This window comes from Doryrhamphus excisus, linkage group LG9 (assembly GCF_037039965.1).
Source record: "Doryrhamphus excisus strain RoL-2023G ecotype Guam linkage group LG9, RoL_Dexc_Guam_v1.1, whole genome shotgun sequence".
NCBI lineage: Eukaryota > Metazoa > Chordata > Actinopteri > Syngnathiformes > Syngnathidae > Doryrhamphus > Doryrhamphus excisus.
Genome location: NC_136365.1, coordinates 13415001 through 13429893, shown reverse-complemented (window position 1 = coordinate 13429893; position 14893 = coordinate 13415001). Strand labels below are relative to the sequence as shown.

At 40.7% G+C, this 14893-nt stretch overlaps 1 protein-coding gene and 1 long non-coding RNA gene across 5 annotated transcripts in view; one reads left to right on the top strand and one right to left on the bottom strand.

Moving 5' to 3' along the window:
• sh3pxd2aa (SH3 and PX domains 2Aa) overlaps positions 1-6909 on the top strand; it is a 120449-nt gene extending 113540 nt beyond the window's left edge. For all 3 annotated transcript variants that reach the window (XM_058077433.2, XM_058077424.2, XM_058077441.2), the window contains one exon: positions 1895-6909. In XM_058077433.2, coding sequence (XP_057933416.2) covers positions 1895-3880 — 1986 coding nt within the window. In that variant the 3' untranslated portion in view covers positions 3881-6909. The remainder of the gene's footprint in view (positions 1-1894) is intronic.
• A 1422-nt stretch (positions 6910-8331) lies between these two features.
• LOC131140661 (uncharacterized) overlaps positions 8332-14893 on the bottom strand; it is a 7829-nt gene continuing 1267 nt past the window's right edge. Inside the window, exons 1-6 of one of the 2 annotated variants that reach the window (XR_013628119.1) lie at positions 13598-14893; positions 13321-13501; positions 12611-12764; positions 12274-12493; positions 11467-11545; positions 8332-9092 (exon numbers count right to left, since the gene is read on the bottom strand). The exon at positions 13598-14893 is cut by the window's right edge and continues 1267 nt beyond it. This is a non-coding gene — a long non-coding RNA (uncharacterized LOC131140661). Of the gene's footprint in view, positions 9093-11466; positions 11546-12273; positions 12494-12610; positions 12765-13320 lie in introns of both variants that reach the window. The other variant, XR_013628118.1, reaches the window with a different exon arrangement.

The following is a 14893-nucleotide window of genomic DNA, read 5'->3' as shown; positions in this document are numbered from 1 at the left end:
CATGTGCAGAAAAACACCCCCAAAGCATGATGCTACCACCCCCATGCTTCACAGTAGGGATGGTGTTCTTCGGATTGTACTCTTCATTCTTCTTCCTCCAAACACGCTTATTGGAATTATGACCAAAAAGTTCTATTTTGGTCTCATCTGACCATAAAACTTTCTCCCATGACTCCTCTGTATCATCCAAATGGTCATATGCAAACTTAAGACGGGCCTTGACATGTGCTGGTTTAAGCAGGGGAACCTTTCGTGCCATGCATGATTTCACATCATGACGTCTTAGTGTATTACCTACAGTAACCTTGGAAACGGTGGTCCCAGCTCTTTTCAGGTCATTGACCAAGTCCTGTCGTGTAGTTCTGGGCTGATTCCTCACCTTTCTTAGAATCATTGAGACCCCACGAGGTGATATCTTGCATGGGGCTCCACTCCGATTGAGATTGACCGTCATGTTTAGCTTCTTCCATTTTCTAATGATAGCTCCAACAGTGGACCTTTTTTCACCAAGCTGCTTGGTAATTGCTCCGTAGCCCTTTCCAGCCTTGTGGAGGTGTACAATTTTGTCTCTGGTGTCTTTGGACAGCTCTTTGGTCTTCGCCATGTTACAAGTTAAAGTCTTACTGATTGTATGGGGTGGACAGGTGTCTTTATGCAGCTAACGACCTCAAACAGGTGCATCTGATTCAGGATGATACATGGAGTGCAGGTGGACTTCTAATGGGCAGACTAACAGGTCTTTCAGGGTCAGAATTCTAGATGATACACAGGTGTTCAAATACTTATTTGCAGCTGTATCACACAAATAAATTGTTAAAAAATCATGCATTGTGATTTCTGGATTTTTCTTTTTAGTTTATCTCTCTCACAGTGGACATGCACCTACGATGAAAATTTCAGACCCCTCCATGATTTCTAAGTGGGAGAAATAGCAAAATAGCAGGGTGTTCAAATACTTATTTTCTTCACTGTATGTGCTAAATGAAAGCTGTTTTATACAATAATTATTTTATTGAGCGCACAGGCCACACAGCTAGGTGACCCGAGTTTGATTCCACCCTCGGCCATCTTTGTGTGGAGTTTGCATGTTCTCCCTGTGCATGCGAGGGTTTGCTCCGAGTACTCCGGTTTCCTCCCCCATTCCAAAAACATGCTAGGTGAATTGGCCACTCCAAATTGTTCATAGGTATGAATGTGGGTGGGAATGGTTGTTTGTCTATATTTATCTATATTTGTCTATTGGCTGGCCATCAGTCCAGGGTGTACCCCGCCTCTCGCCCCAAGACAGCTGGGATAGGCTCCAGCACCCCCGCGACCCTCGTGAGGATAAGCGGTAGAAAATGGATGAATGAATGATGTTGTTGTTTTACTGATTAGTGTTTGTATACCAAAGGAGTGTAAAGATCACAGTTTGCCACAGCTTTATTTTGGCAGTGTGGGAGGAAACCGGAGTACCCAGAGAAAACCCATGCATGTACAGGGAGAACATGCAAGCGGCAGAGGTGGCCGAGGGTGTAATCGAACTTGAGTTTCCTCGCCGTGTGGCCTGCGTGCTAACCACTCGGCCTATTTGTTCTTTCTTTTTTAATATATTATAATAATAATATAATATAATAATAATAATAATATATATAGAAGGCAGAGATAATAATTCTCAATATGCGAAGGAACGGATCCTGAACTGCTAATGGGCCTGGATTTACTGTAGGGGACAAAAATCCCTATTTAGTGACTACTGAAAAATAAACCCTCAACTGCATAGTTGGTGGAAAATGGCATCTTTTTGTACTGAGTTTCTGTATTCAGTTAAATACCTTAAAAATAAATTATTTAACAGAAAATGGGAAAGAGGAGAGATTCCACTGTTTAGAAGAGTATATTTCTTCTTCCCTAGGTGATAGAGAAGAACCCTGGAGGCTGGTGGTATGTGCAGATTGGAGAGATGGAGGGCTGGGCCCCGTGCTCCTACATTGACAAACGCAAGAAGCCTAACCTCAGCCGTCGAAGCAGCACCCTAACCCGGCCCAAAGTTCCACCCCCAGCCCCACCTGTAAAAAAGCAAGATTGTGAGGAAAGTCCTCCTCCTTCCACCTGCACTCTGAAAGTGGCAGACTCCCTTAAACGATCCTTGTATGAGGAACCTAAATATGATGTTCCTGCAGTTGGTTGTGAGGGTGAATCAGACACTGATTCTTTCAAAGATGACCAGTCCTTGGATGTGAAGCTCAGTAGTATAGTCAACAACAAGTATTGCAGTGTCCCACACTCAAGTAAGGCTTCCCCTCCTGTCTGCAAAGAGTCGCAGATATTCAGCCATCGCAGGGCTTCATTTAGATCTGACGAAGGAGTTGCTAAAGAGGAGTGCATCTACGAGAATGATGACTTCCGACCGAATAGTGCCACTGAAGGAAGAACAGCCAAAGTGTCCAGTGAGCCCAACTCTCCAAGGACTTACCGTTCCTCTACAGTTCCTCGCAAACTGTCTGGATCGTCACCTTTGCCTGGTCGACCCTCTAAAATCGCAACTCCAGAGATGAATAGGAGAAGTCAGACTCTTGGTAGACATATGGATATTAACTACCGGTCTCAAGAGAACAGTCCCCACTTCTCTTCAGATGAATCGAAAGGCACCGGCCTCAGCCAGGATGTGGGGCAGAGAATAGGCCAGAGCCCTTCGACTAGACCAAAGCCTTCTGTCAGACCTAAACCACTCCTGAGTAAACCAGAGCCTCAGAGTCCAGAGAGGAGGGACATCAGCTCCCTGAGACGCCAGCTGAGACCCACAGGTCTGTTGCGACATGGCCCCAAGCCTTGTCGAGGGGAAGACTCTGAATCAGCCTCTGTTATCTCATCCGAGGAATCAACTTGCAGTACATCGGATCTTTCAACTGTTTACTCAAAAGGGAGTAATTCTGACCCAGAGGGTTCATGTTTCTATAGTGCCCTGGATGCTTACAAGAAGGTACAGGACTCTGAGATCAGTTTTCCAGCTGGGGCGGAGATTGAAGTTCTGGAGAAGCGAGACAGTGGTTGGTGGTACGTGCGGTGGTGCTCTGAGGAAGGTTGGGCTCCCTCGTACTTCTTGGAACCTGTCAAGCGGGTGGTGGATCCTGCAAGGCTAGAATCGGATGCCAGCAGCGGGAGCAAGTCCAATGGCCTAGAGAAAAATGAAAAGCAAGTTATGGCTCGAAATAACATCAATATTCAAGGTCTGGCCCAGCAACACCAAGGATTGGGGAGAAACACTCCGCCAATTCCTTCCAAGCCTCCTGGTGGTTTCTCAAAGCCATCAGGGATGGTTAATGGAGGTGTGCGGATGAGGAATGGTGTACGTCAAGTAGCAGTGAGGCCTCAGTCTGTATTTGTGACATCAACACAGCCAGCAAAGGACACACATTACATGACTGGCTCTCTGAGACGCAATGACTCCCTTGGCAGAAGTGACCACTACGGTTCTGGTTCTGCCACACTTGGTGTCCGCCGAAATGCCTCCTTCAGCACAGTGCGGCCACATGTGGTGGTGGAAAGTCAGTCAAGACCCGCTGAGCGCTCTAACCTTGGGTCCTCGGTGAGCGGATTCAGCTCAAGCAATGTACAGGATCCCCTTAGCAGATTTAGCCAGCGCAATGGTATCCCTGTGTCTACAGTTCGTCCCAAACCTGTAGAGAAGAGCCAGCTGATCCAAAATAACCTTGGCAGGGATGTGTATGTGTCCATCGCTGACTATCGTGGGGATGAGGAGACGATGGGATTTAATGAGGGCACCTGCCTGGAGGTCTTGGAGAGAAACCCCAATGGTTGGTGGTACTGCCAGGTACAGGATAGCCTCCTGCCCCGTAAGGGTTGGGTCCCATCCAACTACCTTGAGCGAAAAAAATAAAAGCCATCTACATTTGCTCTTAATTTGTCTAAGACCCCTCACAGTTTGATATTACTTGACGGCATCATTCCTCAAAAACTTTGCCCTCATGCAATGCGTCCTTGAATACCGACAACTCTGAAACGACTGTTTTGTCTGATAAAGGACGTTTAAATGCTGGTTTAGTAAAATATACAAAGAGGAGTGTGAAGTATTCCATCTGAGAGGTCAATGGAAAAGGGTTGACCATATTTGACTAGGACCGTCATATTCCACTTAATAAACACAGTGTGAATGGGAGTACATGCGGCTTAAAGGCTTTTTCTATTGTTCCATCACTGCCTGTGATGGGTGATAAGTGCCTTTTATATTGGATCACCTGTGGTGGGTGGAAAAATGTAACATCAACCAAATCTTTTCAATGTGCCATACAACTATGAACACCACCCAGAGTAGTCCCAGAACCCTCCAGTGGCTCCAACATCAAGACTACACAACAGAGCCCTTTGGTCTTGAGTTCTATGGTCGGTCCAAGATCCGTATAATATTTTTAATTGGTCACTTGAAATTCCACCCATCGAGCAAAAAATAATAATGACTTATGTATTTGTTGGATTTGTTTTGTGTTGTCAACACTTTGGTTGATGTCTTCCTTGGATAATTGTTTCTGCTTTCTTGGGACATCTTATTATCCACCACAGCTTGGAGGTACCAAAGTCAAATTCAACAAGATCAGGTAGCAATACTCAAAAGTCGCAACACAAAGTAGTTTTGTTCATTTTCACAGTCCATGGATACTGCAATCAGTGTTGGGAGTAGCAGCGTTAAAAATATAGGCATGAGCATTGGTTTCCACAAAGGAGTACTGTAATAAATGACTATTTCCATCTCCGTTACAAAGAGGGAGATGTGGCGCTTATCCACTGCTATCTGTATCAAGTATCTGCATGTCGTGCCAGTTGCCGTTGTTCACTTCTAAGAAACTAAATAGCCAGTCAGTGAGAGTTGTGGTTGAAAATACTGCCCCCTAGCATTTTAGTAGAGAATTGCAAGGTCATTCCTCAGCAGAATCTCTGAACAGAACACAGCACTACAAATCTACATCCCAATTATTTAACATGTTTAAAATAGTTTAATTAAGAATACGTTTCATTCTGCTTGCAAGCCCATAATTACCAATATATCAAATACGGTTTTCAAATATGTTTTTTAATACAATTTTAAAAACTGTATTAATAAATTATGCTGTTTCTTTGATGAATTATTGATGTATGCTTATTTGAGCACATTGGAAGCACAAAGAAACATTTTCAAGCATAAAGATGCCTAACTGAAGTGAAATACAAATATAAGACTTTCAGAAGGAGGAAAAACACTAGGGATGGATGGATGATAAATGGATAGACAGACATTCAGAAAACATTCAAAGATGTTATGATATGTAGCAATCTACACTGGTCACTAGGTGTCGGTAATGTTGGGTGAGACACACAAGCACCAGACTCCCCAGAACAACAGGCTTTTATGGCGCACAACAGGCACAATAATTGTGCCTACTGTGAGGGCGGTAACCAACGGCAAATGTAAAGGTGACTATAGGCGTGTTACTTCATCTCTAGAAGGCTCAAATTAATGTTAAAAATTGTATTTAGAAGGACATAGGCAGGTTTGCTAGCGGTAAATATGAAAAGACTAGATTTATAAATAAGGAATCGTACATTGAAGAAATTCAGTCAATTAATTTGCGATAAACGAGGGATTACTGAACAGTAAATAAGGCTCTTGAACTGAGAAAAAGTAGTAAAACCTGGAAGTATTAGGAATAAAACATTGAGGACAACCGTATAGAACCATTTAAAAAATATTAAATTAGAATGTTGTACTTTCTACACTCAAAGCATTTTATTGATAAATGATGTTCAAGATTGCTGAAATATTGTCTAATGAACCATGCTATTTATTATTATTATTAGTAGTAGTAGTAGTCGTCATATTTGTGTCTGCTGGGCAGTATGATCGAACAAAAGACATCTGCTAGAAGGCAGTATGTGTTTTGGCAATGGGTGTTTTGTGTTTTAACTTAAATGTGACTCCACAGCTACAATGGAGAGGAAAGAAGTGATTCCGTTTTGTGAATTGGTGCACTTTCTATTTTACTGTGCATTTATTTCAAGATGCAGACCCAGCATAGTGTTTATGCTTCTTTTCATTATATAAGTTTTGTTTCTTTTTAACCTCAATTGAAGTCTTCAAGTCCATGACAAATGTTTAGTAGTATGTTGAGTTAAAATGGGAATTCGGTGACCTCTGATGGTTAAGAGAAGATAATTCAATATCATTTTTTTTTTGTTTGATTTTGATGGTTTAAATATTGCTATTGTGATTATTTATCCGATCCACACAACTGCCAGCCGGTCTGCCACAGTGCAATAACAAATGCACTGCTAGTCAGTGAGTCTAACCCACAAACTGGAGAAAATGTCAGGTTTTATGAGATCTTTCGTGAGACCTAAGAGCAGCTAAAATGGTTTTGTAGCACACTATTATTGGGCAATCATTTCTCTGTGAAAAGTTGATTTTTGTCTCTTGCTGTGTGCTGCAACTTGAGCAAATCACGGGCACTTCCTTCTTCCTTATTGTTCTTTACATAATGCCTGATTTAAGAATATTTATTGTCTTGACATCAGTTTCATTCGCCATCAAAATACGGAAATGTTCATTGTGGTCGTCCTATCAATTGAGGGGCAAAAAAGATTTTGAGGATCTGTAATTGTTCCAAGAGTGAATGCAGAGTCTCAGCACACCTGAAGATTCACAGGTGCGTAGGAAGCAGGCGTAGCCAACAAAGTGTTCAAAAGAAGGTTCCCACACACTGTCGCTCTCATTCATCAGTTTATTCAAGTAACGTTTCGGTCCATTTGACCTTCATCAGACATATTGAATCACATCTCTGCCCTACATACATATATACAGGTAAGGGCCAGAAAATTAGAATATTTTCATAAACTTGATTTATTTCAGTCATTGTGTTCAAAAGGTATAACTTTTACATTATATTTAATCATTGCACACAGACTGATGCATTTCAAATGTTTATTTCTTTAATTTTGATGATTATAGGTGGCAACAAATGAAAATCTGAAATTCCGTGGGTCAGAAAATTAGAATATTACCTAAGGCCAATACAAAAAAAGGATTTTTAGAAATGTTGACCAACTGAAAAGTATGAACGTGAAAAATATGAGAATGTACAGTACTCAATACTTGGTTGGAGCTCCTTTTGCCTCAATGACTGCATTAATGCGGCGTGGCATGGAGTCGATCAGTTTCTGGCACTGCTCAGGTGTTATGAGAGCCCAGGTTGCTTTGATAGTGGCCTTCAGCTCTTCTGCATTTTTGGGTCTGGCATTCTGCATCTTCCTCTTAACAGTACCCCACAGATTTTCGATGGGGCTAAGGTCAGGCGAGTTGGCTGGCCAATTGAGAACAGAAATATCATGGTCCTTAAACCAGGCACTGGTAGATTTGGCGCTGTGTGCAGGCGCCAAGTCCTGTTGGAACGTAAAATCCCCATCTCCATAAAGCAGGTCAGCAGCAGGAAGCATGAAGTGCTCTAAAACTTGCTGGTAGACGGCTGCGTTGACCTTGGATCTCAGGAAACAGAGTGGACCGACACCAGCAGATGACATGGCACCCCAAACCATCACTGACGAGGTCCCAGAGTCTGGAGGAAGAGAGGAGAGGCACAGGATCCACGTTGCTTGAAGTCTAGTGTGAAGTTTCCACCATCAGTAATGGTTTGGGGTGCCATGTCATCTGCTGGTGTCGGTCCACTCTGTTTCCTGAGATCCAAGGTCAACGCAGCCGTCTACCAGCAAGTTTTAGAGCACTTCATGCTTCCTGCTGCTGACCTGCTTTATGGAGATGGGGATTTTACGTTCCAACAGGACTTGGCGCCTGCACACAGCGCCAAATCTACCAGTGCCTGGTTTAAGGACCATGATATTTCTGTTCTCAATTGGCCAGCCAACTCGCCTGACCTTAGCCCCATCGAAAATCTGTGGGGTATTGTTAAGAGGAAGATGCAGAATGCCAGACCCAAAAATGCAGAAGAGCTGAAGGCCACTATCAAAGCAACCTGGGCTCTCATAACACCTGAGCAGTGCCAGAAACTGATCGACTCCATGCCACGCCGCATTAATGCAGTCATTGAGGCAAAAGGAGCTCCAACCAAGTATTGAGTACTGTACATTCTCATATTTTTCACGTTCATACTTTTCAGTTGGCCAACATTTCTAAAAATCCTTTTTTTGTATTGGCCTTAGGTAATATTCTAATTTTCTGACCCACGGAATTTCAGATTTTCATTTGTTGCCACCTATAATCATCAAAATTAAAGAAATAAACATTTGAAATGCATCAGTCTGTGTGCAATGATTAAATATAATGTAAAGGTTATACCTTTTGAACACAATGACTGAAATAAATCAAGTTTATAAAAATATTCTAATTTTCTGGCCCTTACCTGTATATGTCCCCGATGGGTGCAGTCAACCAATCCGAGGACTTAGGAGGAGACCTGTTTTGATGAATATCACCTATCATAAAAGCAATTTTTTGCCATCTGGCAACATGGCAAAAGACGAGGGCATTATGTAAATGTGTGTCACTCTTTGCATCTTTTCACCAAAGTACATAGTATATATCGCTTCATTTTTGCAAGGGAATTGTTTCAGGTAATTTTTAATGTGTATCATTTTTTTAAAATGTTAATGCGCAAAGCCTATTTTGAAACTGCTTTGTTAATTATTACATAATTTTCCTCCCAGTTTTGAGGGCCTTAACATGCATGAAAAGTTTGCAAAATTTGCAAGCCCGTCAGATCTGGGAAAAAATGATATATTTCAGGGGTGCTGAACACACGACCACACTATCACTCCGTCGCGAGTTTTTTTTTTTTGGGGGGGGGGGGTGATTAGTTTCATTGATCATATTAAAAACTGCTTTGCTTGTAAAGGGCAAAAGCGGGTTGTATTTCCATGATTTTTTTAAATTCTTTGAACATCTCATTCACCATACATGACAATTTGAAAAGCTAAAAGCCCGTTTTTTTACATGTTTATGTCGCTGTGCTTCACTGATAATGTTTTACAGTCAAGCGTTGAGATTTTGCACTTTGTTCAGCAGTCCTTGAACGCCTCACAGTTGTACACAGTCAATCCGTCGTCAAAACCTGCAGTGAGAACAAGGCAGGTTAGTATAGCCTGAAGCCTATAGCGCAGTGTCCAAACTTTTTCCACAGATGGCCACATATTGAAAAATGAAAAGATGCAAGGGCCACTTTCATATTTTGTATAGCTATGCTAAGAGTTTGTGAACAGCAATTATGAGTGTGAACTTCACTCTTTGCTCTTTTTTCTCATAAATTTGACTTTCACATATTACAGCTGTATTTTCAATTTTTTTTCTTACATTTTTCAACCGTTACTTAGATTTTATTCCCATAACATTTTGATTTTAACATACCATTTCCCACAACCTAATTTTCCAACAAGGTTGCTGCTTTGGTTTTCATAATTTCTTCAGTACCTCTGTCCTCATATTAAGACATAAAATTTGTCATAAAATTAGGTGTTTCTCTTGTTAGATTACAACTTTCTCTTAATATTTTAACATTATTCCATTAAATTTTTGCCATTTTTTTTGTTATATTGTGCATTTAAAATGTGCTGCTATTGGCTACAAATGGCCCCCGCGCCGCACTTTGGACACCACTGCTCTTGCGCTTGCCCGACGACCAGGTTAAAGGGGAAGCGTAGGAGCGAGCCGTGTGTCAAAAGGCGTATCAATTCCTGTCCGTAGTCACCCTTGGGAAAAGTGGGGATCTACTGTACTAATAAAAGGAATATGGTTGTATATTATTTTTGAAATAATGGTCATATAGAGGTTAACCATTCAATTAACTTTTCCACTAATTTCATGTACTCCTATCTTAAAAAGCAAATGTGTGACCATCTAAATAATAAAACAAATTGTATGTCATATTGGTGTCATACAGTTGACTTTGTGTAACAAGAACCATGAGAGTCTCTGATCATCCTGACCAGAATCAACAGTGGACAAAAGCCCATGCCGCCCCCACCCGCCCTTTTCCTTTGCTGTTGCTGCTGCCATCTGGTTCTTCATCACACATGGTCATGGCCCCAGTGGGCCCGCTTGTCACTTTTGTGCCTGGAATTGAATGGAATTTTGAATATTTGATGATGTTTTTTCCCCCACTTCCTCTGCAGTGTTTTATGGATTTAAGAGGACAGAGAAAAGTTATTGGCAAAAGCCTTTGAATGTAATGCCTCATGTGAATGAAGGTGTTTTTACACTCAAATGTTTGTCATGATCATTGCCTTTTTTCTACAAATAAATTACAGTGAACATTATGTCGACGCCTGAAGTTGGCATAAGTTGTTGTTGACATAACCAAAACCGAAGCCAGCCGTTGCTTCCACATTCACTTGTGACTTTGGCCAGAGATCATGGGTGGAAATAAAGGACTTGTCTTTCTTGACATAGTTTTCCTCCATTTTTGCATATTTCTTTTGACATTCTTCAACAGCCACTGCTCTCAGTCTTGGACTACAATGAGAATAGTCATTAATGCTTACTTTGCACTGAACAGGAAGTGATTGCACGATTTAATGCTGTATAATAGGACAGTGCAGTAATCCCTTGCTATTGTGTGCTTTGAATTTCAGTTTTTCCTAAAGACATGAATAAATCATGCTGTTTTGTGGTTGAATGCAGCCTATTAGTCAAAAATAATAACATTGGATTAGATTGTATAGCACTTTCCAAGGCAACCACAGTGGTTCACAATGAAGTGAACCCATTTTTCTTTCACTCATGCTGATCTTGGTAAACTCTTAAGGCTCTAATAACAATAACAAAGTTAAGGTTCCATGCTCTATTTATGAATAAGAGCATCTACTCAGAAGAAATGTACTTGTTACAGTTGGCGTGTTCATGTCGCTGCTTAACAGATTCTGTTATATACTGTATATTTTTGAATATAGTCATAACCACTTCAAAATGGAAAATGATCAAATTGAGTAAACGTCCTCCAGACACTCTTACGAAAGGAAAATATATTTATCAATCTATTACTTGAAATATATTGTAATATATTATTTTTCCATTATATTTTCCAATACATTATATATTAGAAATACATGGAATAATATATTTATGGTACATATATTATACAATATATCATATATTCATGTAATATATGGCAATATATTACAAATGATTGCCGCTTTCAATATATTAAATCCAAATAATTAATATGAGTTTATATATGCCATAATATATGCAATTTTATATTTATGAATGTCCACCATAATGTATTCAGATTTATATGGGAAAAAATATTAGTAATATATGTAAAAAAAATAGCATCACATTTATGTTTAATATATGGCAGATTATATTTTAAATATATGTAAAATTATATGAAGACATATGAAATACATACACAGCTATGTGTTCAATATATTATGGAATACATTTTATATATGTAAAATTATATGGAAACAAAAACATGAAATATATACACTGATTTGTCTTCGATATGTTGTCGTATGTTTCTGACGTCCGCTTCCCTGGCAGCCGGAAATCGGTTTAAAACAGCATCTGTGTAACAGAACAACAGAGATTATTCGGCTACTTTCCTCCTCCCCCTCTAGTTTGCGAAAACCGACCTCCTTTCCCTGCCTGGCAGGGCTGCAACAAAACTGGAAAGTACCAGCTCTGCTATGTGGGTAGAATTGTCTCAAAATGATTTATACATATCAAAATGAAATGTACAAATACAAATGTATAAAAACAAGTGCTGTCAAAATTAACGTGTTAATGCATGTGATTAATTTGGAAACAAGAATGCGTTAAAAAGATTAACATGCGTGTCATGTGACTGCACCCGCAGCCGGGCGAAGAGCCGTCTGACACACTGCAGTCGGTGGTTTGATCACATGAGAGTGGAAAACACTGTTACTCGTCTAGTCTAAATTAACTTTTGTGGTTAATCAACGGGGAAATTAGTCACCAGTAACATCCATAGTGATAACTGTTCGTGTGTGTTGTAGTGCCATGTTTAGGGTTGGTGTCCTTCCTTCACCACCATTACTCCAACAAGTTGAAGGTGGTGTTTCTGGTTCTTCCATCTCCAAACTAACAAAAGTGGCTGAAGTGTCAATGAGAGAAGGTGGTGTTTCTGGTTCTTTCATCTCCAAACTAACAAAAGTGGTGAAGTGTCAATGAGACAAGCAGCAGCAGGGTTTTTATAGTTCTATATTTGTATTTGTGTATTTAATTAGTCTTCTTGAATCAATTCTACCCCCCTTACCTTGAAAACTATTTACCTTGTAAAGCTTGAATTTTCCTCGCGTCAAGAGCCTGCCGATGCTCAGCAGAGGGATCCAGCTTACTGACCCTTCCTTTCAGGTTGGACTTGAGAAGGACATCGACATTGAAGAGCCCCATCAGTAGCACCTACGCGATCCCATTGGGGGTGGTACAAGCTTTTGCAGTTTCCCAACAATGTGACGTGACAGTGATAGTTCCATCATCTCCGATTTTCACCTTATGTAAACAAAGAAATCAAAGAACTAAACAAAGATTATTACCGCTAGCAATAGAATGCCAAAAAAGCTTAAGTTTTAATGTTTGTTGGAAATTGATCAATTAATAAATACTTACTTGTGAAGGTCTGGAAGGTGTGCAAAGTGACGTTTCACCTGGGCCTTTACTCTCAGCATCGGGGTCAACATCTTTGGTGGGGTGGTCGTCAACATCTTTGTTGGTGGTGTTGCAGATGGAGACTTTCTCACGTCCACCAACAACGCTGGAATTTCTAAGAAAAAAAGTGCTACAAGATTATACATACAGCAACCATAGAAGCCAATGTGTGTCTGAAAACCACCTCCAGTTTTCAAATATTAACCCCATTTAGAGGTGAACTTGTGCAATAAGCTACAAATCAATTGGCTTATCATTTAAATATACACATGGGAACAAGAACAAGTTTTCCTGCTTATGACCAATATACCTGCTTATCATAAACCCACTTTTTTGGACTTGCTTTCTCCTCCTATTTTTCATTCTTGGTCTTTTTAATTTCAGTGATTTTGGCTAATTAATTTCAGACTTCTAAAGAGTTATTTCTTAATAAAGTTGTTTGTTTCTTTGAATTCCTTTTGTAAAGTGCAATAGAAATTAGGTATTATTATGATAGGTATTTTTTTCTTCAAACATGCTCTGAAAATGCAAGTGGCCAAGCTATCTGACCACATAGGTGGGCAGCGAATGCTTTGTAGATTTAGAAAGGGTCTTTAGAATCACCTTCAGGTCTAAATGAACTCATACCATTACATAGAGTAATACTTGATAATATAATACTCAATACTTGCCTTTAACTACCATGTTCCGCAGTTTGATGTTTTCTTTTTGTAAGGCCTTGATCTGGCTCTGCTGGTCTCTGGTAAAGTTGTTTCTCTGGTTGACGATTCTGATGGATCAGGGCTGACCTGACTGTCTTCTGACAGTAGTTCCTTCTCCGCCTTGTCTTTGTGCAGCAACCTTGGCTTTTTTCTAGAGGGCAAATATGTTAATTTTTAATATTTAATCATAGATAATACAATACACAAATGATCCCTAATGTGATATAAATTTCTTCTGTTGAATTACCTGTTGTGGATTTCCAGAGCCAGTGGCTTTGTTGCCAGTACTGGTATCTTCATCACCCAAGTTTTGCTTTTCATGAAATGAAAACATTTTGTTTTGACAATCAATTACCCTACCTTTACAACTCAAAGATCATGTTGTAAGCAGAAAAAAATCAAGGCACAGCCTCTTTAAAAACTGTGCAAATCTTGGTATTACTACATTGTAAAATAGTCAAAAGTGAGATACACATTTTGATAAAGAGAACAGACATTCTGTAGCTGTATCTGCTAAAAATATAATATGTCTCAGCTGGGTCAAAATCAATTATCCAGCTGATGGGAACAATGGTGGTTTTAGCTTTGTCGGGTCCCTTCGCCCAACTAACAAGGGCAAACCTATATCTTGACATTTTTTGCTAAAGAAAATGTTTCACCGCCTTCTTCTTGTCTCGCTGGCTGTTTAACCGTCCTCTCGCCTGAATCGCAGTTCCCACTTGAGCATTGCACATGCGCGATCTCCGTGTCTCGCACTAAGCATTTTGAAGCTGTCAATGAGTCAAGCTAATGCTGACAAATGGAGAAAATGGGCAGAGTCCGATTGAAAAGGAAGTCTCAAAGGGACTACAACGGGGGAGGATATTTTCGGTAAAGTATGCCAAACCATGGAAGAGTTGGACTTGGACTGGTCAAAGCTTGTCAGCATCACAACTGACGGGGCTCCTAGTACGGTGGGCGTGTCTCGTGGTCTAATAGGACGCATGAACCGGGAGGTGGAAGAACAGGGTCTCACTGCCCCGCTACAAGTCCACTGCCTAATTCACCAGCAAGCGCTGTGCTGCAAAGTGTTGAAGTGGGATTCTGTCATGAAGGTTGTGGTGTCATGCATTAACAATTCCTGTCTGAACTGGAATCTGCGCACGGCGATGTGCTGTACTACACAGAGGTCCGATGGTTGAGCCAGGGCAGAGTTCTGAGGCGTTTTTACGAGCTGCTACCCGAAATTAACACATTTCTTCATTCTAAGGACAAAACGGTCCCAGAGCTGATCGACCCAGAATGGAAATGGCACCTCGCATTTTTAACGGACGTGACCGAAATTCTGAAGAGCCTCAACCTGCAGCTACAAGGTCAGAGGAAACTCATCTGCGACATGTATTCGCACATAAAAGCATTTGAGGTGAAACTGGTGCTGCTTTTGGATCAAGTGAAGAAGCACAACTTCATCCATCTCCCTGCAACCCAAAACCTCTCTGCAGAGAACCCAGCGGTCCCGTTCCCAACAGACAAGTGCGTGGAAGCGCTAGAAATGCTGAAGGTG